Source organism: Ursus arctos, chromosome X (assembly GCF_023065955.2).
Source record: "Ursus arctos isolate Adak ecotype North America chromosome X, UrsArc2.0, whole genome shotgun sequence".
NCBI lineage: Eukaryota > Metazoa > Chordata > Mammalia > Carnivora > Ursidae > Ursus > Ursus arctos.
Genome location: NC_079873.1, coordinates 106757993 through 106785692, shown reverse-complemented (window position 1 = coordinate 106785692; position 27700 = coordinate 106757993). Strand labels below are relative to the sequence as shown.

The 27700-nt window shown below is 59.6% G+C and overlaps 3 protein-coding genes across 12 annotated transcripts; 2 read left to right on the top strand and 1 right to left on the bottom strand.

The window, feature by feature from the left end:
- Positions 1-7795: 7795 nt before the first annotated feature.
- On the top strand, positions 7796-8890 carry LOC125282029 (melanoma-associated antigen 8-like). The gene is made up of 2 exons (XM_048215949.1): positions 7796-7958; positions 8238-8890. The coding sequence occupies exons 1-2, from the start codon at positions 7796-7798 to the stop codon at positions 8888-8890; spliced, it is 816 nt and encodes a 271-aa protein (XP_048071906.1).
- Positions 8891-17303: 8413 nt separating this feature from the next.
- Positions 17304-18826, top strand: LOC125282030 (heat shock transcription factor, X-linked member 3-like). The gene is made up of 2 exons (XM_048215950.1): positions 17304-17792; positions 18236-18826. Exons 1-2 carry the CDS (start codon positions 17304-17306, stop codon positions 18824-18826), a joined length of 1080 nt encoding a protein of 359 aa, XP_048071907.1.
- A 42-nt stretch (positions 18827-18868) lies between these two features.
- Positions 18869-26497, bottom strand: EOLA2 (endothelium and lymphocyte associated ASCH domain 2). 10 transcript variants are annotated; one of them, XM_048215953.2, is made up of 6 exons: positions 26157-26415; positions 25102-25165; positions 22578-22780; positions 21664-21810; positions 21264-21546; positions 18869-20381 (listed from the first exon to the last, which is right to left on the bottom strand). In XM_048215953.2, exons 5-6 carry the CDS (start codon positions 21514-21516, stop codon positions 20119-20121), a joined length of 516 nt encoding a protein of 171 aa, XP_048071910.1. In that variant the 5' UTR covers positions 21517-21546; positions 21664-21810; positions 22578-22780; positions 25102-25165; positions 26157-26415; the 3' UTR covers positions 18869-20118. The 10 variants fall into 10 exon arrangements, with proteins under 10 accessions (XP_048071910.1, XP_048071908.1, XP_048071914.1 ...); XM_048215951.2 differs by lacking the exon at positions 21664-21810 and having other exon boundaries at positions 26157-26497; XM_048215957.2 differs by lacking the exon at positions 21664-21810 and having other exon boundaries at positions 22578-22783; positions 26157-26437.
- Between the last annotated feature and the right edge of the window lie 1203 nt (positions 26498-27700).

Sequence of the window (27700 nt, the reverse complement as noted above, 5' to 3'; positions counted from 1 at the left end):
CCTGAGGGAGAACTGTGCGGCCCACCCTCCCCCGCTTCGGTCCAGGCACTGGGTTCCTGGCGTGGCCGGGCCCTGGGGGTCCCTAGGGAGGGTGGCCACAGAGGGCGTCTGGTGAAATGCACCTCGGGGATCTGAGGGAGCTTAGGACCTTGGTCAGAGCAGAAGGATGCCAGGTCGGGAAGGGGCAGGGGCAGAGGCAGGCCCAGGGAGTCCAGGAGGGGACCGGGTGGGGACGGATCGGGGGCAGGACCCACGGACTCAGAAGCAGGGGACAGAGGGGACCTCATCGAAGTCGGGCCCCAGGGTCAGTCCAGGAAGGACCCTGGGCGGGATGGGGACACGTGGCCAGTGGGTCGGGACTGGTACATCCAGGTCTCCCGAGAGACTGGGGGCCTTGGTGGAAGGACCAGGGACTCCCTCAGGTGGGCAAGGGGAGGACCCAGGTCCTGCTGGGCGTCGTGGTGAGGACGCAGAGGGAGGACCGCGGGACGCTAGACCCCAGCAGAGTCAGTCAGGGAAGGTCCACGGGGAGGGGGGGAGGGGGAAGGTGAGAACACGTGGTGAGTCCGGACTTCCGCATACGGGTCTCAGAGACCCTGGTGGCCTTGGTGAAAGGAGCACGGCCCCCCTTAGGTGGGAGGGCCCAGGTCCTGCCAGCCGTCGTGGTGAGGAGGCAGAGGGAGGACTGCTGGACGCTGGACCCCAGCACAGTTAGTCAGGGAACGTCCATGGGGGGGGAGGGGGAGATGGGAACACGTGGTGAGTCTGGACTTCCGCATACGGGTCTCAGAGACATTGGTGGCCTTGGTGGAAGGAACAGGGCTTCCCTCAGGTGGGCAGAGGGGAGGGCCCAGGTCCTGCTGGGCGTCGTGGTGAGGATGTAAAGGAAGGACTGCGGAACACTGGACCCCAGCACAGAGTCAGTCAGGGAAGGTCCGCGGGGAGGGGGGGAGGGGGAAGGTGAGAACACGTGGTGAGTCCGGACTTCCGCATACGGGTCTCAGAGACCCTGGTGGCCTTGGTGAAAGGAGCACGGCCCCCCTTAGGTGGGAGGGCCCAGGTCCTGCCAGCCGTCGTGGTGAGGAGGCAGAGGGAGGACTGCTGGACGCTGGACCCCAGCACAGTTAGTCAGGGAACGTCCATGGGGGGGGAGGGGGAGATGGGAACACGTGGTGAGTCTGGACTTCCGCATACGGGTCTCAGAGACATTGGTGGCCTTGGTGGAAGGAACAGGGCTTCCCTCAGGTGGGCAGAGGGGAGGGCCCAGGTCCTGCTGGGCGTCGTGGTGAGGATGTAAAGGAAGGACTGCGGAACACTGGACCCCAGCACAGAGTCAGTCAGGGAAGGTCCGCGGGGATGGGGGGAGGGGGAAGATGGGAACACGTGGGGAGTCCAGACTTCCGCATACGGGTCTCTGAGAGATTAAACGCCTGATGGAGAGAGATGATGCTCAGGTGGGCAGAGGGGAGGGCCCGGCGCGAATGGGAGAGGAGACCAGGGATGAACCATAACGGAGGACAGAGGGGACCCTGGCAGAAGTCCGCCTAGGATGGCAGTGTAGGGAGCCTACTGGGCGGGATGGGAACACGCCGCCACTGGGGCCGGACTTCTGCAACGTGGTCTCCCGAGAGAATGGGGGCCTCGGAGGAAGAAGTAGCTCTTCCGTCCAGTGGACAGAGGGGAGGGCCCAGGTACTGCTGGGCTTCAATGTGAGGATGCAGAGGGAAGACTGAGGGACCCTATTTCCTACCACAGGGTGTCCGGGAAGGCCCTGGTGGGGGATGGGAACACGTGGTGAGTCTTGATTTCCCGATCTGGGTGCTTGAGTGACAAAGGGCCTGATGTAAGGAGCAGATCTCAGGTCTTTAGAGCGAGGGCGCAGGTGCTTATGGGCATCAAGGTATGAACCCTGATGGAGGACAGAGGGGAACTCACAGAGGTCAGGCCCTAGTGTCAGTCCAGGAAGGTCCCTGGGTGGGATGGGGAAATGTGGCCAGTGTGGCGAGACTGGTGCATCCGGGTCTCCCGAGAGACTGGGGACCTGGTGAAAGGAGCCAATGCTCAGGTGGGCAGAGGGGAGACCCCATGGCCTGCTGGGCTCGTGCTGAGGATGCAGAGGGAAGACTGAAGGACGCTGGACCCCAGCACAGAGGCAGTGAGGGAAGGTTCCTGCAGGGGGGATGGGAGGTGGTGAGTCAGGACTTTTGCATCCCCAGTGTCAGAGACCCTGGGGGCCTGGGTGGAAGGAGCAGGGCCTCCCTCCGGTGTGCAGAGGAAAGGGCCTAGGCAGTAACCAGAGTCAAGCTATAAACTCTGAGAGGAGGATAGAGGAGACCTCCCAGGAGTTGGGCCATAGTGTCAGTCCAGGAAGATCCCTGGGGACCATGGGGATGCATAGCGAGCCTGGAGATCTGATTCTGGGTCTCAGGAGTCAGGAAGCCTGCGGTAAGGAGCAGGGCCTCAGGTTGGTAGGCGGGGAGGGCCCAGAATTTGTCAGGAGTCAAGGTGAGGACCAGAGGGAGGACAGAGGGACCCTGGGCCCAGTAGGGAATCAATCCTGGGAGGCCCTTGGGTGGGACAAGGATGACATGAGGTGTGTCCTGACATCCGCTCTGGGTCCCAGAGACACTGTGAGCTTGTTGTAAGGAGCGGCCTTCAGATGCAGGGATGAAGGCACAGGCCATCCAGGGAGTGCAGGTGGGCAATAGAGGATAGGCCTAAGTGACCCGAAGGAACCCATCTCAGGGAATCCCTGGCCTTTGTTGCCTGATGTGCCGTCCAGGATCGTTTCCCGTTGTTCTCAGGGCAGCGAGGGCTTTGGTCTGAGGGAACAGGCCTGGAGACAGCAGAGAGAGGAACACAAGATGTGCTGAGGCTCAAGCTAAGATCCCTGAGGGAGGACTCAGGGAGGGACCTGGACTCCAGAACAGGGACAGCGCACTGAAACCTGCCCCTGCTGTCAGCCCTGTGAGGCGTGTTGGTGCCAAGTCCACAGGCAGTGTGTCAGGACGTCCGCATCCAGGTCTGACAGAAGCGGGGGCCATGGTTTAAAAAATGAGGGGCAGGGGCTAATGGGACTGGATGTGAGGACCCGGTGGGAGGACATGAGCGACCCTGAACCCCAGAACAGCATCAGGCCTGGGAAGCCCCTGAGCGGGAAGAGGACAAGTGGCGTGTCCAGACTTCCACATCCGGATCATAGAGCGTCTGGGGGTTCGGGTAAGAGGCAGATCAGGGTCAGCAGCAGGGAAGGTCAAATCCTCCCGAAGTCAAGGCGAGAACCCTCAGGGAGAACTGCATGGACCCTGGACCCCAGAACAGAGTCACCGACGGGAAGCCATAGAGCAGCTGTCGCATCCCCACATTTGGCCTTGGATCTCACGGATGCGTGGGGCTGTCAGAGGGGAAAGGACTGGGGACAGCACAGGGCAGTCCCCGAGGGATGCAGGGTGAGCGTTGAGGACCTTAGAGCCTAAAACAGACAGTGATTTTGTTGCCCGTGGGCTCCTTCTTGGATGTCCCCCAAGCTGGGGGGAACATCTGAAGTGTTCTTGACTTCTGCACCCAGGGTCTGAGGGAGGTGAGAGCCTTGGTCTGAGGGTTGTGGCCTCAGGTCAGCAGAGGGTGGAGCCCCAAGACTCTGAGGGAGGACTGAGCAGACCCCCACGCAGACATAGGGGTCCCAAATGAAGTCCTGCCCCGGTGGTCAGTCCTGCGAGGCCAGGCTGGGAGTCAAGAAAAGTAAGCACCCCACTTTCTCCCCTGGGTCTCCGCGGGGTGGTGGCGTTGTTCTGCAGGATGCATGCTGAGGATAGGAGAAGGGATAGTTCCAGCACCTGCCGAAAGTAAACGTGAGCACCTTAGGGACAAAGAGTGGACTCCTGCCCCTGGACAGAGGGACCAACCCCCGATCTGAGCTCCTTGTGAATTGGGTGGGGTGCAGGGGGAGGGCGTGGATTGCTGCGTCCTCACCCTCCTCTCCCAGCTCTCAGGCACGTGAGGACCATGCTGGGAGAGGTCTCAGTCAGGTCATCTGAGGAAGCCCTCCTGGGAGACACATGGGAGTCTCTGGTCCTGCCAGGAGTCCATGTGGGGACCCCTGAGAGAGGAGGGGCTGGGTCCGAACCCACCCCTCAGGAAAAGGAGGGGTGGTGCTGAAATCTGGCCAGGTCCTACCTGGCAGCCCTTGGAACCCTGGGTGGAGCCTGTTTGGCTGAGCCCCTCCTCCTCTCCAGATCCCTGGTCTCAGGGAGGGGAGGGCCTGGGCCTGAAGGTCTGGATTCTGGTCAGTGGGTGAGGCAGGGGCCCTGGCCCTGGCCCTGGCCCTGGTGGAGATGGAGGTGAGAAATGAGGGCATGCCTCCCACAGCAGGATCCCTAGGGTCCAGGCCTGCCCTGCCACTTCTGTCAGCCCAAGCGAAATAGGGGATTGGTGGGCCGACTGATTTCTCCCAACTTTTCCTTTTGGTGTCTCCGAGAGATGAGGCCTCAGCACCAGGAGGGTGGCCTCAGCTTCAACACAGGGAGTGTTCCCAGGCCTTCCGTGGTGTCGAGATGAAGCCTTAGAGGCATACCCATCCCAGCACATGTGGAACCGTGAGCGTGGCCATCCCTCCAGATCCATGATGAGCCCTGTAGACCTTTGGCAGGCGTGGCCAGATGAGGGCCCCCTTCTGTGGAGTCTCAGGGCTTGTGGTCTTGCTGTGAGACTTTGGCCTCAGGGCCACGGTGGGGGGGAGGGCCCAGGCCCTGGCAGGGGAAATAGCCGTCCCCTGAGAGGCCAAGGTGGGGACCGCCCAGCCTGGACTGGTGGGGACCTCACAGAATTTGACCCAGCCCTCCTGGGAGCACTGGGCCCCGGGGCCGTGCTCGCAGTCTGCTCGCTGAGGTGCCCCTCCTTTTCTCCTCCAGGGGCTTCAAGAACTCGGAGTCAGAGTCTAGGCCTCTGTCTGAGGCAGGAGTCCCTAGGATCGCAGAGCAGGGGAGGCGCAGGTGAGTGCCAGTGGTCAAGGTGAGGTCCATGATCTGAACGTGGAGCCAGGGGGCTCACCCACCCCAACACAGCGGGAACCCCTCAGCACCCAAGCCTGACGCAGCCCACGGTCAGCTCTGGGACCTCAGGCCTCTGCTGGCTGGTGTGCACCCTGAGAATCCGTCCCACAGCTTTCTCAAGGTTCTGAGGGACAGCCTGTGCAGGTTGCGTCCTCTGAGTCAGAAGAGAGTTGCAGGCCCAGGAGGGAATCAGTATGCGCACCTTGGGGATGCTGAGGGGATCCCCCACCCAGGCAGAGGGGGCCCCACCGTGCTGCCCTTGGCATCCTCAAAGAGCAAGGCCCGGGCTGGGAGGCTGCAGGTGGCGCACGCACTCCCTCCCTCTCTCAGGGAGGTGAGATTCTCTTCGGAGGGCTGACTTCAGGTCAACGGAGGGAGCCATATCTGGTCAGCAGAGAAAGGAGTTCAAAGATGGGCCAGGACTCAAGAAAAGGACCCTTTGGGAGGATGAAGGGTATGAAAGTTCTCCCCACTTCAAAAGAGAAGGGACCTTATAGGGTCTAGCTTCCCTGTTCTCAGGCCAGGGAGGCCCTAGCAGGGATGGCTGCATGTGGCATGGTGCCAGGTCTGCCACATGGTTGGGGCTGGCGGATCTCAGAGATGTGAGGCCCTGAGTCTGTGGGAAACAGCAGGGCAGCAGAGGAAGGATCCCAGGATCACCCAGGCAGCAATGTGAGGACCCCGAAGGAGGACTGACCTTACCCTGCCCCCATCTCTGAAAAGAAAGGACTGCACAGAGTCCAGCTGCCTTGTTGTCAGCCCTGGAAGGAACGGTCAGCGGTGGCCCTAAGTGGCACGCTCACTTGTCCCATGGGCAGGAAGGTGAGGAGTCCTCGAGGAGGTGAGGTGTTGTTCTGAGGGGCACATGGCATCTGTCTCAGGTTGGGGGCCAGGAGGAAGGGCAGGCCCTGGCAGGAAGAAAGATGAACCTACTGAGAGACTGAGGGGGTCCCCACACCAGGACAGGGGGGCCAGGCCCCACTGCCAGCCCACTGTGATCTTGCTGGGGGTGGGGGCCTGCATGTGCTATAGATACATTTTGGTAGCAACCACAACAGGGCCGGGGGCGGGTGGGGGCGTTCCCCAGGACAATGAATCTCACACACCCACAAAGAGTCCATGAGTTCAACAGAGCTCTGACACTCTCTGTGCAGAGATCGCATCGCATTCCACAGAGTAAGTGCTCAGGCCCACAAGGGTGTCCCACGCTTCAGTGGTCACTTGGCAAGCCCTGGCTTGTTCTGGGTGCTCGTGACCCAAAGGCTCTAAAGCAGAGGTTCCCAGGACCCGTCCTCCGGTTCCCTGAAAGGGCTAGAGCAGCTCACAGAACTCAGGCACACAGGTCACTTACTAGATCCCCAGCTGATTGTAAAAGGATGTAGCTCAGGAACAGCCAGACACAAGAGCTGCACAGGCCCGGGCAGGTGGGCAGGGGGGCAGGCCTTCCATACCCTCTGAGTGCGCCCCTCCCCCCACATCTCCATGTCACCAACCTGAAAGCTCTCTGAGCCTGTCCCTTTGGGGTTTTATGGAGGCTCCCTCACTCAATCCATGGCCATCCCTGCCCTCCCCAGTGGTCAGGGGGTGGGGGGACTGAAAGCCCCCCCCCAACCACCTGGTTAGTTCACTTGGCAACCAGCCCCCATCCCTAGGTGCTTCCCAGAATCACCTCACTGACAAAAGACACCTTTATCAGTCCCCACACTTAGGAAATTCCAAGAGTTTGAGTGCAGAGAGCCAGGAACCCTGGACAAAGAGCAAATCTGTATTTGCTTATAAATCACAGTACCCAAGGTGCCTTTTCAGGCTCTTTGGAGCTCTCCGGGAGGTGGGGAGCATGCTCTGAGGGGACAGCATCAGGTTATCCGAGGAAGCCCGCCTGGGTGACAGGCAGGAGTCCCAGGTGAGGACCCGAGGGAAGAGAGAGTGGACCCCAATTGCCAGAACAAGGAGGGGACCCCACAGAAACCTGGCCTGCCCCTACTGACAGCCCTGGGAACTCTGGGCGTGGCCAGTCTGGCAGAGTCCCTTCTTACTTCCAGATCCCTGCTCTCAGGGAGGCAAGGGCCTTGTTCTGAGGGTCTGGACTCTGGTCAGCTGAGGCAGGATCCCGGGCCCTGGCAAGGGTCAAGGACCCAGCAGCCCCCTCCTTCCCAGGCACCTGGGAGGCCCTGGGGAAGTGTGGTCAGATGTGGATACCCTCACTTCCTTCTGCTCAGTCTCAGGGCTGTGTGGTCTTATTCTGAGACTTTTGCTTCAGGCCAGCAGAGGGGTGGGGCCCAGGCCCTGCCAGGGCACAGGTGAGTCCCCTGAGTGAGCAGAGAGAGGACCACCGCCTTGAAAGTGGGTACCTCACAGAGTGAGACCCAGCCCTCCTGTCTGCACTGGGGGCCCTGGGCTGCACTCCCAGTCTGCACCCTGAGGTGCCCCATCCTTCCCTCCTGCAGGGGACTCAGGAACTGGGAGGTTAAGGCCTTGGTCTGAGGCAGGAGTCCTAAGGTCGCAGAGCAGAGGAGGCCCTTGACTTCTCCTTGAGTTTCTTAGGGGACAGGCTGCCCAGGAGGAGAGACCCATGTGAGGCCAGAGAGTGCCCATAGAGAGGAGACCCAGAGTCACCTTTGTCAAAGCTGCCAAGGGTGCCTTCCTCAGCTGAGGCTCTTCACACTCCCTCTCTCTCCCAGGCCCTTGGGTCCCTTCGCCCCCACCTGCCCACACCGGGTGCCTGCTGCCAGACACAAGTCATCATGCCTCTGGGAGAGAGGAATGAGCTCTGGAAGTTGGAGGAAGATCTTCAGGACCCAAAAGAGGCCCAGGGCCCGGTAGATGCACAGCTGTATGGGGCTGAGGAGGGGGAGGAGGCCCTATCTCCCTCCTCCTCCCCCTCCTCCACCTCTTCCTTCTCCTCCAGCTCCTTCTCCTCCTCTCCCTCCTCCTCCTTCTCCTCCACTTTCTCCTCTTTCTTCTCCTCTTCTTCCTCCCCCTCCTCCTCCTCTTCCTCCTCTTATTTTGCCCTGTTCCCTGCTACCCCAGAGGAGGGGTCTGCCGATGGGTCCCCAAGTCCTCCTCAGAGCCCTCTGAGTGCCTGCCCCTCCCCCAGTGCCATGGCAGCCTCTCCTTGGAGCCTGTCTGAAGACAGCTCCAGCAGCCCAGATGAGGAGGGGCCTGGCACCTGGGGGAAGCCGGAAGTCGCCCAGCCCCTGCTCCAAGCAGCACTCCACCAGAAGGCGGCTGACCTGGTGGCGTTCCTGGTGCTCAAGTATCGCACCCAGCAGCCCACCAGCCAGGCAGAGATGCTGGAGGTGGTCGGCAAAGATGACCAGGACGCCTTCCCTGTGATCTTCGGCCAAGCGTCCGAGTGCATGCAGCTGGTCTTTGGCGTGGATGTGAAGGAGGTGGACCCCAGCGACCACTCCTACGTCCTGGTCACCGTCCTGGGCCTCACCTGCGGTGGGATGCCGAGCGGTGAGCAGAGCATGCCCAAGACCGGCCTCCTGGTGGTGCTTTTGGGGGTGATCCTCCTGGAGGGCGACTGTGCCCCCGAGGAGAAGGTGTGGGAAACGCTGGGGGTCATGGGGGTGTACGCCGGCAAGGAGCACGTCATCTACGGGGAGCCCAGGGAGCTCCTCACCAATGTCTGGGTGCAGGAAGGGTACGTGGAGTACCGGCAGGTGCCCGGCAGCGACCCTGCCCGCTACGAGTTCCTGTGGGGTCCCAGGGCCTATGCTGAAACCAGCAAGTTCCAAGTGCTGGAGTATTTGCTGCGGGTCAGTCGCGGGCAGCAGCCTTCCTCCCTGGCCCTGTCTGAAAAGGCAGTGAGTGATGAGGAAGAGGGGGCCTGAGCCCCAGGGGTGGCCAGGCCCTTTCCAGGCTTTGGTGGGGCCGGCAGCTTCTCCTGCGGGATGCTGGGCAGGAAGTGAGGCTGCTTGCTGGTTTTTTCCTGTTAGTGTGTGTGTGTGTGTGTGTGTGTGTGTGTGTGTGTGTGTGTGTGTGTAAGAGGCAGCCCTGGGCTTTCTAAGGAGTGCAGGGCCAGGGAGGGTTGGGGGAAGAAAGCGGGGCAAAGAGCCTCCTTGGGGGGGGGTGGGAGGGGGCTTTTCTCTGTGATGACTCCCACATCCAGAGCTTGGTGTCCTCGAGGAAGCTCTCCAGTGGGCTGCCTTGGCATAGAAAGTTTCATCCGCTTCGGCGGCTGAGTGTGTGAGTGACATCCTCCCCTCACCCCCCCCCCCAAAGCATTTGTCCTTACCCAGTTCAAGAGTTAAGAGTTTTGTCATGTCCTGGAAACCAGGTGGGACCCCTTGCCTCCTTCTTTGGACCAAAATCACAGGGCATTGGTCTAAGGATGGATTGAAAAGGCGAAAAAAGGAGGAGTGAAGTGATGGGGTCAGGAAATAGAGAAATAAAAGGGAAAGTTTGTTGATTCTTGCTTCTGATGCCTTCCTGTCTGTCACTGTGCAAATGCCAAAGGCACACGCAGATGTGTGCTCCTGCATTGGCTTGGTCCTTCACGAAAGGAGGAGAAACGTCCTCTCAGCACAGAGGGAGCCCTGCTCGCCGGCTCCTTGATTCCCGGATAGGGCTGAGCTCTGCTCTCTGGAAGGCACTGTGGGTGAGCAGTGAGGACACTAGGAGAAGCAGGACCCGTCCCAGGCATAGGGGACTCTGTCCAGCAGCCACGGTGCTGGCAGGAAGGTGGGGAGGGGTGCCCTGAGACCTGCAGAAGAAGCAGAAGAAGGAAGAAGGGGTGCGGCTCCCGGGGCGAGCACTGCAGTGCAGACGCCCTGAGTCCTGGCGGCTGGGGTGTCTGGTCAACGTGATGGCTTCTGTGCAGCTGATCACCAGGAAGCTGGGGTGTGACAGTGGTCCTACTTGGAGAAGGGGTATCTTAGGTGTGGGAGCAAAGTCGGAATGGATAATTGCTCTGAGAATACCCACTGGACCCTAGAGAAGACAGAGCACTCTCTTGTGACAGGACGGAAGGATGTTTGCTCCCTTCCAACTGCACCAGAAATTTTGAGCACAAGAAAGAAAGTTTTGTTGCCTTTCCAATGCAGGGTCAGTGGAGAAATCGGAACCCTTGTACACTCCCGTGGGAATGTAACCCAATAACAGCTGCTCTGGAAAAGGGTGTGGCAGAGCCTCAAAAAATTAGAAATGGAAATTACTGTATGAGCCAGCACTCCCAATTCTGAGCATACAGTTAAGGACTTGAAAGCTGGGTCTCAAAACGCCTTTGTGTACCCGTGTTCACATGGTGCATAGTAGGTCCAATGCACTTGGGATCTTGTGATTTATAAGGAAGACACATAGTTGGTCATTCAGTGACCAAGATACATTTCTCATATATATTTGGTCTTGTTCCAGAGTCCTGACTCTGAGCTCCCCAAGGCCTTGTCATTCCAAAGTGTCGAGAGTGATGAAGGTGTCTTTTCTTTTGTCAGTGAGGTGACTCTGGGAAGCACCTAGGGATGGGGGCTGGTTGCCAAGTGAACTAACCAGGTGGTTAGAGGGGGGGGCTTTCAGTCCCCCCACCCGCTGACCACTGGGGAGGGCAGGGATGGCCATGGATTGAGTGAGGGAGCCTCCATAAAACCCCAAAGGGACAGGCTCAGAGAGCTTTCAGGTTGGTGACATGGAGATGTGGGGGGAGGGGCGCACTCAGAGGGTATGGAAGGCCTGCCCCCCTGCCCACCTGCCCGGGCCTGTGCAGCTCTTGTGTCTGGCTGTTCCTGAGCTACATCCTTTTACAATCAGCTGGGGATCTAGTAAGTGACCTGTGTGCCTGAGTTCTGTGAGCTGCTCTAGCCCTTTCAGGGAACCGGAGGACGGGTCCTGGGAACCTCTGCTTTAGAGCCTTTGGGTCACGAGCACCCAGAACAAGCCAGGGTTTGGGACTGGCAGGAGCGGGGCTGGGTGACCTGGTAGGACTGAGCCCTTAACCCTGGGGAATGTGCTGCTGTGTCTGGGTGGAGAATGGCAGAAGTGAGGTGACCTCTGGCTGCGCAGCTGGAGCCAGCCCCCCCCCCCCCAAACCGGCTTTGTCACACTGCTGTCCGGCTGCTCCCAGGCCCTGCAGGCAGTTTGCATTGTCAGTCTTGTGGCAGCTCCAGGGGCAGCACAGGAGCGTCCTCAGGAGGGGCAAGGCTTCCAGGAGCAGGCTTCTGGAACACCAGGATCACAGAGCCCTCCCCCGGCCCTGCATGTCCCAGGTGTAGGGCTTGTCTTTCCTCTGTGGTTACAAAATCAGTGCGTCCATTCAGTAATCAACCTGCATTGTTTCTGTCACCCCCTCTTCTCCCCCAGACCCTTTTGTCTGGAGGGCTCCTATGCGGGAGGGACTAAAGCATTTTCACAGACCAACACTGTCATCGAAGGGAACCAGAAAGACTCATCACGGTCAAGAGGTGGTCAGGATGACATCCTGAATTTCCAACAGTTTTTGAAACGGGTGTACATACCCCTTTTCCTCCCGCTCCTTTACCCTGTGAGAGGGAGAGAAAAGAGCAAGGCCTTCCGGGGAAGGCGGAGTGAAGGCCCTCACAGCTATCACAGCCGGGTGGGCGCAGCAGGAGCAAAGGGAGGGACCCAGGCAAGCAGTCCTGGTAGCGGACTGCAACTAGCCAGGCTAGGCCTGCCCGACGAGTCCGAGGCAGAGGGGTCTGAGTTGGATCTGTGCAGAGCGCATGGAGGCCTCACCAGTGACGGGCCTTCCGGGGACGTGCGGCTTCCCTGGGCATGCCGAGTTCGGAGTGCGCTCAGTGGGCTGTGTCAGAAATGCCACGCCCACGGGCAGCTCTGTCTCACTTGGTCGCGGGAGACAACAGGCCCTCTGTCGTGCACATCTGCAAGGGACCGTGACGGTCCAGGACAGCAGCCAAGATTTGTGGACAGATTTGGACCCCACAGAGGGGCGTCCCCAATCTGCAGCAGTGCCAGAGCTCATGATCTGTTCGTGGAGCTTTGCCTGCTTTCCTTTCAGCACAGCGCGTGCTGAGGCGGAACGGGCCCACCCACAGTGGATGCTTTCAGGTTTGGGCTCAGCGTTCAAGCCAGCCGACGAGGCTTTGTGAGTTCGGGGTCTAACAAAGTCAGTGGCTTTCCTGCGCAAGGTCAAGGCAATGCCAGGCCACACAGCGGCCGCCCACGTCCCCGTGACGAACAGATGCTTTCCGAGGCCTTTTTGCCTTGCCATCCTTAGTGTCTCCCCAGCTGACTGCTGAAAACCCTGCACCTCGCCTTGGAGCAACATCAGCCTCTAAGGGTCAGACCTGTGATTTCCCAAGAGCTCCTGAGCAAACGGCGGGGGGCTCCAGGGCTTGGGGACAGATCTGGGAAGATGACAAGACCAGGAGAGGCAGCAACACACAACAGGCTCTCCTGGGTGACGCCTGAACAGAGTCCCATTACAGGGGAGCCCCTCACAGCGTGAGACTGCCCAGGGGCTCATGGTCAGGGGGGCTCGGGATGCAGGATGGGAGTGCTATGGTCTCAATGTGTCCCCCCCTCCCCCAAAGACATCCCTTGAAATCCTAAGCACCAAACGTGATGGCGTTTGGAGGTGGGGCGTTTGGATGGTGTTTAGGTCAAAAGAAGGTGGAACCCTCGTGGATGGGAGTAGCACCCTGTAGAAGAGGCTCCAGAGGGTTCCGCAGCCCCTGCCACCGTGAGAGGACAGGGCGAGAAGGTGGCTGCTGGGAACCAGGAGGAGGGCTCCCACTTCACCCTGCTGGCACCTTGCCGGCACCTTGCACTTGCAGCCTCCAGCACCAGGAGAAATAAATGTGCCTTATTCCTAAGCCACTCTGGCTGTGGCCTTTTGTCACAGCAGCCCAATGGGCTAATGGACAAAGGCCAGCGAAGGAGCTGCTCGCAGAGGGGGCTCAGCTCAGCAGCTTGGGGGACCGGCTTGGGGTCTGAGAACCACAAAGCTCTATCTTATGTATTCCTAGCAGACGTGGGGTGAGGTTCGGTGGGCTGCGGCAAGCAGGCAGGCTCCAAATGGCCCAAGTCTGCTGCTTTGAGCTACATTGGAAACAATGGCCAACATGAAAGAAAATTTGAGTTGGGTGCTGGGGGCTGTTGGAGCCCACGGGAGGCAGTCTGCCGTGATGAAATCCACCACCTGGGGACCCATGCACACAGGACCTGTTTGGCTCATTTGGGGAACACGGCCTGAACCCTGCTTTTCCAGTCTCTAAAAGTCTGTCTCTCGGCAGGCTGCCTCTCCCTCCCACGTGTTCCTCCCTTTCCTAGGGGCTCCAGCAGGCAAAAAGCACCAGGAGATGGGTTCTGTCTCCAAGCTTCAGAGTTCACAGCAGAGAGAGACATTGGTGGAGTGACCTGAACGCCACGGTTCCCAATGGGAGAAGGTCCCTGAAGGAGACGTGTCTGCTACTGCAGAAAAGGAAGCCAGTGGAAATCTTGAGAATCCAGGTCTCCGTGCACAGCAAGGGAGGGAAGCTGGCTGGGAACCAGGCTTGCACGTGGCTCCTTTAGAAAGGCACGTGTTACCCCATGGCCCCATGTCATTTTTAGCCTCTCAGGATGTGCTTCCCGGTGTCCCCTGAGCCTCAGACAACTACAAAAATGTGACACAACCAGACAAGAAAGACTCCTTTGCTGCGTGTCCCCGCAGCGTACGGGAGGCTTCATGGCTTCAGGGCAGACAGAGGGGTCTGGCTCCACTTGCTCAGGTGGAACCTGGGCCCTGCACTCCGCCTTGCACAGCCTAGGTTGGGCCTTTCCTGATACCTGCCCAAGAGACTGTGGTCCCGAGAAAAGGCCCAGACCCCAGGGAGTGCTCAGCATGGCCACCAGGAGGCAGGTGTCTTCCCTGACAGCCCCTACTGCGCTGGTACAACACAAAGCTATTTTCCAGGATGCTAAAGCCCACCCAGCTCCTGCTGGGGGGCACAGAACTTTCGGGGACCGGGTTCACATGGTGGTCTCTGCTGTCCTCAAGGACCTCCTTCCTAGTCTGGAGGGGGAGACGGGAGCACTTCGACTGGTATTGCCTGCGGGTGTTGGGCTGGACATGGGAGCTCCAGGAGGGGAGCCCTGAGGAGGCCAGGGCCCTGGAGGAAGGCATTCCCAAGGCAGCAGCCTTGAAGCAGGGCCACAGGAGGGGGCAGCACGGGGTCCACCCCGACAGGAGCTCAAGGTGCATCAGAGAACAGTGCTGGTCGACCCAGCGGGGGGCGGGAGGGGGCCGGCCAGGGGCCGGTGCCCCCCACACCGTGAGGGAAAGCCGCTGGAGGGCTGCTGGGCTGGCGGGCACAGGCCCGGGTAAGGCAAGAGCAGTGGCCAGTGGGGCTGGAGAAGGCGGGCCTGGGATGTATGTCCTGGGCCTGGCGTCTGCAACAGATGCGTTCCTTCTGCGCCGTGGCTGAGAAAGTCCCTTCAGGTGTGACCTGATCCAACTGCAGGGGGAGGGTGGTGCCTGTGGGGCATGGAGACCAGGAAGGGGGCAGCTCCCAGGACCCAGGGAGCAACAGAGGGCTTGTAGGGCGGGGCCCGGAGGCGGGGGCAGCAGGCAAGGCCACAGAGCCAAGCATCCTTGGCGGAGGCTCCGGGTCTTGGACCCCATAGCCCAGCGCTGGGCACTTTGTTGATGGCCACAGGGCTGTGCAGAAGCCGTGGCGAGCAAGCCTGACATCACTTTCCCTTCGGGGTCGCTGTGCTCATAGCCCACTCAGCTGTGGTCTGCTGGAGTCGCCTGCCTGGGGCTTTGGCCCCGTGTAAGGCGGCCAAAGTCCCAGTCATCTCTGGGGCCTTTGGAGCACCGAAGAGCAATCATTTCTCTCAAAGGGTCTTGAGCATGGAAGCTGTCTAAGAAAGACTGTCTCAGTGGCGGCCACAGGTCCTAGGGTTGAAATGCTGGGAGTGAGAAGGCCTCGCTGAGGGAGGCTGAAATTTCCATCGTGCCCTCCCACTAGACTGAAGACAGCACTGTGGATGTTTCCTCTTCAGGGGACAAGATGAGCCTGCTATCCTAGATTCCTAGCCCCAGTGGAGATGTGGGGACTTGAAACAACGTTAGGCAATGGTTCTACAGAAGACTTAGGACCTGAGAGTGCCTAAATCAAATCAAATCAAATCAAATCACTGCCTGATCTCTGTGGAGTGCCAGACCTTGGGTTCCCGAGTGGTCATCTCTCCCATTTCCCTCCCACCAAACGGTCCGGTCCCTCTAAGTAATCAGCAGAGCTCAGGGGCTCACAAAGGCCACCGCAAGATATCGATTTCATTCTTTAAAGATCTCATTGAAGAGAAAATTCTTGGGTCTGCAACCGAAGGAAGCTGGGCTGTTTAACCAGAGAGTCTAGGAGCTCCCTTCTGAGAAGCCACCAATGGCATTTAAACGGTGGCCCTTTTTAAAACTCCCACTTAAATCCTTAGCCTCTCGTGGCAGGCCCCTACAGCACACGCCGACTTCTGGAATGAATACTTGGTAAGCTGTCACAAAGCACAAAGACCACGAAGCCAGCCCGATTCTAGACCTGGGGGCTCCATCGAGGGTTCCAGCCTTTGGGCGAAAAGTCCCCTTGGGAGACCTTCTCCCAAACCCTCTTGGTGCTCCCCATTTAAACACACAGGATTGACCCTCAGAGAGGAAGAATGACTCTCCTTAGTGGCAGAGCTGGCACTGGGAGCTAGGATCCTCACAGGTGGGGCCTTTCCACGACACCAGAGGGAAAGTTAAGAACAAAGTTGTCCAGGTGGCTAGAGAACATGTATCCCCCAAACCACCATCTCATCCTCTCATCTACGGTGAAGGTGACTTTCATTTCGGTTTTGTCCCATCCCACACCCAGACTCTCCTCTATGTTCAGATACTGTGTATTGGCTTCCTCTAGTCATGTCTAGCAAAACGAGCAGGACTTTTCCTTGGGAGTGAGTCTGTATAAAATAGGCCCTTTGAAAAGTAACCCCAGAGCACACAACATTACTCCATGTATCTTTACACATCGAGGTAATGGCGGGAGAGGGACACAGGAGTCAGGGGTGGGGGTGGGCTCAGGGCAAGGGGAGCACGGTTGGCAGGGGAGTGGGTCCGTGAAATGCTTTGTTTCAACAGAACAGAATATATGCTGGGCCCCAAACTCAAGTAATTAAAAGGGGAAGTGCCAAAGGAGATCCAGTTTGCAAGCGGGAGGCCGGAAATCTGGGAGAGCTGAAGCCAAACCACTCTACTGAAGGAAGGAGATTGGGCTTTCCAGGCAGCCTCAAGGGAGGCTGAATCCACCTGTCTGCGGGAGGAGCTTTGCAAAGGGCGAACACAAGTGTCCCCAAAGTGAGCACATCTTGGGCAATGAGGAGAGATTCTATAGGGAACAAATGGAAACTACAGACAATCCCATCGTGACCTGGAGAGGGATGAGATCTGGGGACAAGCGGAGCTTGGCAGGAGACTCTCAAGCACAGCAGAGGCGGCGGCCATTCAGTGACGATGCCAGTGCCGTGGGGAACAGTGTGTCTGAGGTGCTGTGGGGAAGAGTGAGGTTGAGGAACAAGAGGAACGCTCCCACCGTGCTCTAGCACAGCCCTACTCTGGGGACAACTTGCCCCAGGGGTGAGAAAACAGGACTCTTTGATCCGGCCCATCGGAGCAGGACCAACTAACCAGCAGGACCAGGTGGAAGAGACCAAAGCAGGAGGTGGGGGGGGGGCAGGAAGAAGACGGGGCCTACCAACTGAGACTAGGCCGACCAGACCGCTAGTGACTGCCATCTTCTGAGAGATACAGTCCCCCAAGGGCCCATCTGACCCGGGCGGACTTGGCGGTAGCCAAGCCAGGACTCACCAGGGCCCGGCCCTTGAGCTAATCAGAGAGGCCAACCACAGGTCTCCCCCGTCCTCGGGGAGTGGGAGTGGACCTAGGATCGTGTTCTCCCTACCCATCCAGGGCCTGGCCCTGTGAAACAATGTGCCTGGCTGTAGACGGAGGCTTTCTGGGGAACTCAAACCATACTTTTGTATACTTGTAGGAAAGAGTGAAGCTGGGGGCCTGTACCCCTCCCCTCCCCCACACTTGGCCAGGGCTCCCTCTCCAGACCAGCTCAGAGCCACCTTTGTGACATCACATGACAAATAAAGAGGGCGATGACTCGGGCACCCGGTTGCCCCACTACGAGACTCTAGAATTTTGTGAACGGTATATATTGGGCATCCCTGCACTGGCCAACGGCATTTCTGACTCGAGAGTCTAGTGAGACGGTCTCGGGGGGGGAAATGCTCCTGATCTAGACTAGCTCCATGGCTAGTCAGAGTAACGATGACATATACCAAGTCAAGCTGGCTCCACCTGATGATGGGGAGTCAGCAATCGAGGCCCCATCCAGTTCCTCCCTGGATCTAAATTTGGATTCCATGGAGGTTTTGGAGAACCAGGAAGACCCAGCTGTGAGTCGAGATCCAGGCCCCCAAGACAACCCACAGCCACAGGCCCCAAACCACGGTGCCGCCAACGTGGGAGAAGACCTCTTCGGGCTCCCCTTCCCGAGAAAGCTCTGGAGGATCGTGGAGGACGACGCCTTCCCGTCCGTGCGCTGGAATGACGACGGCAACACCGTGGTCATCGACAAAGACCTTTTCCAGAGGGAGATTCTTCACCGGAGGGGCCCAGAGAGAATCTTTGAAACTGACAGCTTGAAGGGGTTCATCCGCCTCATGAACCTGTACGGGTTCAGCAAACTACGCCCAAACAACCCTTCGGTTTACTCTCCAGGGAACCAGAGAATGATGGTAAAGTAGAAAGTCCTTGTGTTTCCCAACTTTTCTGTCCTTCCAACCCCTTCCCTAGCAGGCCCAGATGAATGATCGCCCGAAAGGGTTTAATTTCCAAGCACAACTTTCTTTCTCAGACACATTATCGAGAGATGAGAAAGGCTAGTCTTTCCTACCAACCTACAACCCCCTTAGGGAGAGAGTGCGGCTATGCCTAAACAGAGGCCAGGGAATGTCAAATAGGTACGTGAACCCCGTAACCTATGCGTTCTGTGTCGTTCGTGAGCTCAGGCTCTGGGGCACGATGAACCTCTCAGGCAGCCTCAAAGGATCTTTTCTCCATAGTAGAACTAGACCATTATGACTGTCGGGGGGCGGGGGGGGGAAGCAGCCATGGCGGTGGCGGCAGGGGACAGGATTCTTTCCTTCCAGAATGACTAAAATGACGAATCTCGTTTCAGATGTACCGCAACTCCAACTTCCAGCGAGACAGGCCTATGCTGCTCGAGAATATTCAGGGAAAAGGTGACCTGAGAACTGGCACCGGGTGGTCAGGGAGCAGTGCAACACCGCCGAGGAGAAAGAAGCAGGTAGCAGCTACGAGACGGTCCCCACGAATCCATCACAAGGAATCCACCAAAGAAGACAAGGCGGCCCCCAAAGAAGCCCCAAGTGTTCAGGGACCCAGTGGCACCCGGTCCTTGACCTTCTCTGGTATTTGGTCCCTGAGCAGTGTAGCCGGATATGCCATGGAAAATCGTGGCCCAAGTGAGCAGGGTGGCCCAAGTGGGGAGGGCACCTCCAGGAATGTGATGTTTGCGCCCCCGGCTATTGCCGGAAGGGACGGCGCAGGGGAGCTGCCCACCGCCCCCCTGGTTTACCCAGATTATGGGTCGGTGATGTCGCTGTACAACACCTGCTATTCCATCCTGCTGGCTGCCCTTTCGGTCATGTCCCCAAACGAGGCCCCCAGTGAGAACGAGGAGCAGGAGGGTTCCTCAGATTACAAGTGTGCACTCTGCGAACACTTCAAGGACAATCCGGGTCCCTAAGCTCACAGGCCACTGGTGACAGATAAAAATCACCACCATGTAACCATGAATCTATTTTTGGCTTTAATAAAGAAAAGCAAAACTCCGCAGGAGTAAATAAACAATCGAATGACAATGGCGAGTCTGTGTTCGTTCTGACTTGCGATACTACACACACCTCATCAGATAAACCCGAGGAGGCTGGCAATCCTGGCCCAGGACGGGTTTTGGCCCCCGTGGGTCCTCTCGTCTTGGAAGCAGCAGCATTTTCACACACTCAGCCAAGTTGCTGGCTAGGGAGTGTGGAGGCAGGCCCAGGAAGATCTGGTCCCCTGAGCCTTGCCTGCCGGTCAGGAGAGACAACAGCCTCACTCCTGACCTTGGCAGTGTCCCCTTTACAGCATTCACGCAGCTTGAAACAGAAGGGGCTTTCCTCATGGGTCCCCTTGTGATGCCAGCAACTTTCTGATCAGCAGCGGAGCGCGTCAAGCGCGAGAGCCAGGGGCCTTCCGAAGAGGCCCACCGAATAGCAGGGATGTAGGACCCCTGACGTCTAGCTCAGAAGAGACAGGCCGTTCCAGTCAATGGCTGGCGGGCGGCGGGGGTGGCCCATCATCCTCATGATAGGTAACAACCACTAGAAACGTTGCTAAGAAACACACAAAACCAACAACAAAAGGTTTCCCACAAAATAAACAACACAACTTCACACTCTTCCACCAGTGCTGTATTTAGGAGCCTTTCCTCGGACACGAAGTAGCCGTGCGATGTGTATAACGCGCACACCTTGTGGGCCATGGGACGCTTTTACGACAGAGCAAGAGTCACCGGCGAGGACAGACGGGCGCTCCGTTTCTCAGTCTGATGTCCTCGTCGCCGTGAATGGGGCCGTCCGTGGCTGGCGACTCCCGGGCCTGCCTTTAGCGCCCGCTCCCAGCCTTCCTTCCCACAACATCCCCTAGATGCTGTTCAAACATTCTCTGACTTTTGACCGGAACGAAGAGGGGGGAGACACTAACCAGTTCTCTTAAAACGTATTTCTTTGTACAATCCAGAAATCAGCAGTACCCAAATGAGTCGCGGTGCAGAGACCTTTATGGCAGCTTTCCCTCACTCCTGAAGGTCAGAGTCCTTGACACTGTCCAGGAACCCAGACGGGCATCTCACAAGGAAAGTCCCACTGACCTGTCCCCCGCACGGGAGTGGAGAAATCTGTGTCCACAAACAGCACACAGCGGCAGCGCTCTCCGCGGCAGGGCCGAGCCAGGCCAAAGCTGCTGTCTCCGTCTGCGGCACCGTGGTCAGCTCACGGGTCACGGTTTAGCTGGCTTCCCGGTAACCTTGCGTGCTCCTCCGGCCTCCTGCCCCGAGGGGATCAGGTGCTCTGGGATGTCTACCTGGAAGATGTCCTTTCCGCCCTTCCTGGGGATGGGCTCCAGCAACCACCTGGGGTTCGAAAGCGCAGTGAGGTACTTCTGCTTCAGGCTGGTCAGGACAGCTTGATTTTCCAGTTCCATGACCTCATCGGGAGCTAAGTCTTCTGGGCACAGCAACGTTTCCCCAACGTCAACAAGCCCTGTGCACAAAGAGAAGCACACAGTAGTTTTTCCTTCCAGAAACCGAGGCCCGCCTGTTGGAGAACATGGTTATTGAAAGCTACGACCACCAGAGACCAAGAGGGTCTCACCAAGGGGACACGGAGTACACTGGGCCCCTCTGTCCGAGCATCTGCGACAAGCCAAACTCTGTTCAGGGAATCTGGGGTGAGGCCGAGGCGGGGAGAGAAAGGAAGTGGAGGGCCTTGTCCTCAACGACCACACCCACATAATGGGCTGGTCCCAGCCGGACTGCTTTGGGCAGCAGGCAGAGACGAGAAGGGCTCAGGACGCCAGGGGGAACAGGCCACCAGTTCCCTAAGCACTTGGGCAGGTGGCAGGTGCTGCGGTGGAACCTGACCCACCGAGGGCTTAGGGAACCTACCCAGGATGCGGGGACAGTGGGGGTGGGGCATGGCCCACGAAGCCAGGCAACAGCCTGCGTCTGGAGGCTACCCCAACCCACCCCGGGTACTGTGGTCTCCGTCTCCCATGCTCTCTGCCGCATGTACGCACGCGCACACACAGACACACTCGTGCGCACACACGTGGGTGTACACATACACACCCACAGGCAAATGCCACGTGGAGACTTGGAACCTGTCCTGCCTCTCTGATCAAAAATGGGCACTGAGGCCCAGAGCGGATGCAGGGTTCACCTGAGGTGGTGGGACCTGGGCAATTCCCCCTCCCCCAGCCCAGGGAGGGCCCCCTGCTGCCCCGTTGAAGGGTGTGTTGCTTAAAGAAACCACGGCCCACACACCAAGCAGTCCAAAAGAAAACGAGCCACAAAACTCCCGAGCTCGATCCTGGGGGGTAGCCCTTGGAGGTGTCCGAGCAGCATCTGGCCTATCGACACTTGCCCGCTATCACGCCACGGCCATACTTCTCCCCTTCCCGAAGCAAGGCCTGAATCTGAGCAGGGGTCATCCCAAGCCTCTCCACCAGCAGCTTCCTCCACGCGGCGTCTTCCCAGTCCCTGTGGGCAATGTGGATGGCGATGGTACAGTTCCGGTGGCTGCTCAGCAGAGGACGCCAACGCGTCTCCACGGTCTTGACCCCATTTAGGACAAAACCTGCGTAAGGCTGCCGGAAGGAGAGGCAGCCGAACTTCATCTCCCCACGGCTCCTGGGGCCTCACGTGGCCTGCGGAGACACGGAACCACGAACGTCAACGAGCACCACGCCCAGTGCTCCAAGCTCATGACCCACGGGCAAGACCTCTCCCCAGTGTTCCCCGGGTTGCCCTGAGACCCCACTGACCCGGACGGTGGGGGAGCAGAGAGCCTTGGCTCCTTCTTTCTATCACTACACAGTCAGCAGACAGGCCCCAAGGAAGGGGCCGGTGATCAGGATGACCTGTCCATCAGACAGAGTCTTTGGCGAGCTCACGGAGGAGGGTGGAGACAGCTAGAGAAAGGCATGGCCAGGGCAGCATGTGGGCAGTTGCTACAACAGAGGCCACTGAGCCCCAGGAGAGCACAGAGGGGGAGGGGCCCCTGGGTTTACCGACTCAGTGAGCTGGCTCTAGCCCTCTCCCAGCACAGACGGGGCCAGTCCTGGGCTTCGCTTCTTCTCCTGCCAACCCACTCACCCCAACACTCTCGGGGCCCCGGCCCTGCCACCGCTGAGACACTGCAGATCCCCATGCTCCTGGGCTCCTATTCTGGGGCCGCGGAGCACAAATCCTTGGTATCTCACCTCAGCTCAGTGCTGGGGGCGCCCTGTGACCTCAGATGTCCCTGGCAGGTGTCTCCTCCCCACCCCTTTGGGTGCCGTCCTCCTCCGACCCCTTCCTGCCCCACTGCTCCCCACCATCGACACCCCCAATCCCAACCCGAGCCTAGAGAAAGGAAATACAAGAGGACGAACTGGTACCGGGGCACACGCACTGTCTCTACGCCCGGCGCTGGGGATGGCACGAGTCATGCATCATACGATTCAATCCTCAAATAACCCGGTAGAGCACCGCTACCATCACCCCACTCTGTATCTGAGAAGGAGGTGCCGAGGAACAGAGAGACGGCCCATGACTGCAAGGGGATCTGAGTGCACGTACCCCCCTTCCCCGTCCTCGCACCTGGATGGGGGGCGGGTCCCCCCTCCTCACGGCAGGACAGAGCTGTGCAGTGGGAAGAGCAGGGCCCCGGGCCTGAACCTCAGCTGGGTCCCGGTACCTCACGGAGCCTCAGTCTCCGACGTGGCTGCGAGCATCGGGGACAAGGTGCCAAGGGCAGTTACAAACAGTGGCTGTCCCTCCTCAGCGGCGGCAGCAGCAGCGGGCCTGGGGCTCTCCACTGAGCCCAGGAGCACCACCTACTCTCGTTCATCTCTGCCCCCAATTCCTGAAGTCCGGATACCTGGCCTCAACGACACTCTCCTGCTTAAGAAAACACATCCACTCTCAAAGATAAGGCCCCAGGATCACAAAAGCTGCCTCGTGTTCACCCCCTTCCCAACCCACCGCCCTGCCTGTCCCCACATGCAGACCCGTGGCCTTCCCTCTGTCTCTCCAGCCGAGCCGCCCTGCCAGCTGCCCTCAGCCGTGCCCTGGGCCCTAGCACTCTTGCTCACTCGAGGACCTGGCTCTGTCTGCTCTTGCTCAGGCGGCCTCACTCCCCCCGCCTGTGAGGTGATGGTCCCGTTTGCAGAGAGCCACACCTGTGTATGCCTCACCACGGGGACAAAGACTGCCCGCGCCCCGCCCCCCTCACCCACACATGCCTCCAGCGCCTGCGGCCTTCTCCAAACCTCTGCATGGCACTGGTAGAACAGCAGTCTACACTCGCAGCCTCTACTTCTTCGCCATGTACCGCCCCCCACCTTCCACGAACACACAGGTCACCACAGGCACCAGTGACCCGTCTCGTGCCTGTTCTGTCCTCATCTAACTCGTGGCCGGACAGCCCGGACACCGTTGACCACCTCTCGCTCCCTTCTTCTCAGGCTTGCACGCTGCACGCTCGCCTGCTCCGCCCCCCTTCACATAGGCCATGCCCCCTTCGTCTCAACCTTCCACAGCCAGTAGCCTCAGGTCCCCAACCACCGCCACCCCAAATCCACTTCCGTTCTACCTCTGCAAGTGGCTTCACCACCAATCTGTTGTTCCAGTCCCTGACCTAGCAGCTGCCTGTGCTCCCTTTCCCGCAGCCGGCACTCACAGCACGTGGGCGCCGGTCCCCAAACTACTCAGAGCCTGACCCCTCTCTGTGGTCTCCACGGCCACAATCCTAGTCTAAGTCTCCCAAGGCCCCGCTGCCCTCTCAAGCGGTCTCTCGATCGTCCTCTGCCTCGCCGCGGGCGCCCAGCACTCTCGTGCCCACGCCGTGGACAGAGTCGTTGTGGTACAGGACTGATGCATCAGGCCACTCCCCTGCCAAAACCTCCTAGGGGCCTCCGGTCCCATCCAGGACAGAGCCACACCTCTCGCCACGGCCTAAAGGCCCCATGTGATCTGCACCCCAGCCCTTCACTATCTGCTCTCTTCTCCCCTGTGCTCACCACCCTGCAGCCACAAAGGCCTTCCTTCCATCCCTGGAACATTCCAAGTTCATCCCTCCCTCAGGGCCTTTATAGGTTGTTATGGGTTGCATTACGTCCCCGCCAAATTCCCGTGTTGGAAGTCTCAATCCCCAGTACCTCAGAAAGTAACCTTACACATAAAGAAAAGGTCTTTACAGACCTTTCCAGTTCAGAGGAGCTCAGCTCGACAGACCCTCACCCAGTATGAGTGGTGTCCACAAAAAAGGGTGACGTTGAGAGACAGGCATATGAAGATGCGGGCAGAGATCTACAAGCTATGGGATGCCAAAGATGGCCAGGAAACCACCAGAAGTTGGGGGGGAGGGACAGAACACATTCTCTCCCAGCTCTCAGAAGAGGCGAATTCAGCCGACACCTCGAGCCCGGACTTCCACCCCCAGAAACGGGAGATGATTCATTTCTGTTGTTTAAGCCCCCCAGTCTGTGGTAGTCTGCTGCAACCACTCTGGCCAACTAATTCAGAGGTAGGTGTAAGCTCCGTCCTGGACATCTCCACAGGGTGCACAATGACTTCTCCTTCAAGGGCACACCCAGTACATTCCTTCATGTCTGTACACCTTCACCTATCACCTTTTTCACTGCCTGCGTGGCATCCCGCTGTCGGCTGTCCCACAATTTGCGACTATGCCCTTTACCGATGGAGACTCACAGACTGCTTTGTGCTTTCTGCCACTACAGGGGACAGCACCACAGACGCTCGCTGGCAGAGGACACGTTTAGAAGGCAGCTAGGGTCATCATGGCATGACCTTCGGAGATGCTGATACAGGCCAGCAGACCACCTTCAACAAAGGCTCCCCTGCGTACGCTCCACCAAGCACGGGCAAGGGTTCCATTTCCTCACTCCATTGTCGGCCCTGAGCACCGTTACTCTGCTTAAGCTCTACCAACCCGATGGGTGACAAAGGGTCGCCCTGTTCACTGGGTCCGGATTATTCACGAGGGAGGCTGGTTGTCCCCCTGTGGCCTGGCCCTTTCTCTTTCTTCTACGAGGGTACATAAGCGGACTGCAGGTTTGCCTCATGTCTGCCATTCAGTTTCTGGGCCAACCCTTTTCTCATCAGGGCCACAAAATCACAGGGAAAACTGAACTGTGTGGGTGGAACCCCTAGAGGGATGCAACTGTAAAAGTGCCCTCCTGTCTCACCATGCAGAGTACCTGCTTCGTGGTCTGAGGAGGAAACGCCAGTCCACTTGTCTGGGCTTCTTCACCTGCACAAGGACTGGGGTTGGGCGGGGCGGGCGGGGGGAGAAGGAAAAGCCATTAGGTACAAGAGGACAATGTTGGCTAATGTGCCAGAACAGGTTTTCTACTCAGCAAGGCTGGGGGACCACTGGGACTCAGGAGGGCCCATTGGATGGGAAACACCAAACCAAACACAGGTTTGGTTCTGCTAATCAGCTGATGCCCCAGCCAGCAGCAGAGAAAACCATCTCCTGGAAGGGGATCATGTTCTCACAGCCTAGCACACCCCTCATCCAACAGGAGAAAGATGACACCACCCCCTCACATTGTCACAGGGGAAGGATTTGGGGGCCCTACAGTCCCGTTCCCCTCAATAAAATCCTGATTAGGCCCCACTGGGGGGAGTGTGACAGGCAACCAGCTGAACACTGCACAGCCAGGGACCTTGGGTAGGCCACAGCCTGGGGGCCAAGGGGAGGCGGGGAGGGACGCAGTGAGGGAGGGCTGGTGCTTGTGGACCAGCATGCTCCTGTTGCTGCGTGCACAGGTCCCTGGCCTGCACACGCCTTTAGAAGGATGGCGGGCGCTGGGGGACAGGGAAGGGTGGCCTGGGCAGCTCTGCGCGTGCTCCCAGACCCCCCCTCCCAGGTCCGGGAAACCCCAGCCCAGAGGTACCCTCCCGCAGAGGGCAGAGCAGGCCTCAGCAGCATGGCCTTCCTGGCTCCCTTTGTGGCAGGCGGGTCTCCAGGCCCCGGGTCGCGGGCGCGCTTGGCTGACAGGGCTGCGGCCACCGGGCGAGACCGTCCGCTTCCGGGCGAGACCGTCCGCTTCTGCGTGAGACCGTCCGCTTCTGCGTGACCCGGCGAGGCCGCCAGCGCCTGGACGACCACCTCCCACGCCCAGGCGAGGAGACGATGCGGGCCGCGGAGAGAGGACTGAGCGCTCGGGCCGCGTCGTGGCTCTCCCGCCATCGCCGCGCCCAGGCACCGGGGGCCGCTGACAGGTGACAGGCGTCGGCGGTCCCTCACCTGAAAGGCTCGCACACACGCCGGTGCCCCTTCTTTGGGGTGCTTCCGCCAGCTCGAACCCGCGTACGCTCACGGAGATGTGGCACACGCCGGGGCGCAAGCACGTAGGCACGCATCCAAGCAGCTACGCACACACAGGCACTGACGTACACACGCACATAGACGCGCAAGACCCGGCCGCTAGGAGACGTCGTTGGACTCTTGGGGCCCCGACTCCTAGGGGACGACCCGGCTGGATCCGGAGGTAGCCACTGGCGGCTGGAGCGGAACCGGAAAGAAGAAAAGAAACGGGGAGGGGGGAGAAGGAGCGGGTGAGAACGGCCTGGGGGCGGGGCCGGGGCGCGGCTACGGGAGGCGGGGCTGGGGGAGAAGTATATGGGGACGGGCCTGTGGGTACGAGCTGGGGGAGGAGCTGTGAGGCCGAGTTGGGGGAGTAGCTGGGGCGCACCTACAAGAGGAGGGGCTCCGGGTGTGGAAAGAGTTGGGGAGGAGCTAGGGCAATGATTGGGAAGGAGCAGGACAGAGCTGGGGGGGATGTTGCGGAGGAGGAGGAGCTGTGCGAAGAGCAGGGTGGTCCTGAGGAGGTGTAGCGCGGGGGGCGGGTGTGCAGGGGGAATCTGGGGAGGGCTGGGTAAGCGGAGCTTGGGGAGGAGCCACAGGAGAAGCTGGGGGACCCCTGGGGATGAGGACCTGGGGAGTAGCAGGGCGGAGCTGAGAGGAGGAGCTGGAGACGCGCGGGATGGAGCTGAGGAAGTTGAGAAGGCAGAGCTGGGGAGGAGCGGGATTAAGTTGGGGAGGTGGAGGTGGACGTGGAGCCTCGGGAGGAGCTGGGGGACCACTGGGATGAGGATCTGGGGAGTTGTAGGACAGGGCGTGGGACCCTGGAGAGGCGAAACTGGGGGAGGAGTAGGGCGTGGCTGGTGGAAAGCTGGGAGGAAGAGCTGGGGATGAGCGGGGCGGAGCTGGGAAGGGGCAGGGAGGGACGGGCGGGAAGGTTGGAGAAGTAGCGGCCAACGGGGTGTGGGGCTGGGGGGAAAGCTGGGAGGAGGAGCTGTGGAGGTGCCAGGCGGGGTTGAGGCGGAGCAGAGCGATATCGGGGAAAGCTGGGAGCAGAAGGTGGGGACGACTGGGGCAGCGCTGGTGGGGAGCTGCGAGGAGCAGGACGGGGCTGGGGAGGGGTAGGGCAAGTTGGGGGAAAGCTGGGAGGAGGAGCTGGGGCAGGGCTATGGCGGAGCGTGGCGGGCCTGGGGATGCTGACAGGAAGGTGCTGGGGAGGAGCGGGGCGAGCTGAAGCAAAGCTGGGGGCGGGAGCTGGGGCGGGCTGGGGCGGAGCTGGGTGGGACTGGTGGTGTAACTGGGAGGAGGAGCTGTAGGGGAGCGGGGCGTGGTTGGGGCGGGGCAGGGCGGGACTGGTGTGGCGGTTGGGAGGCGGAGCCGGAGGAGTAGGGCGGAACTGGTGATGTGGTTGGGAGGGTCGCTGGGGCGGAGCAGGGCCGAACTGGTAGGGTGGTTGGGTGGAGGAGCTTGGCGGAGCAGGACGGGAT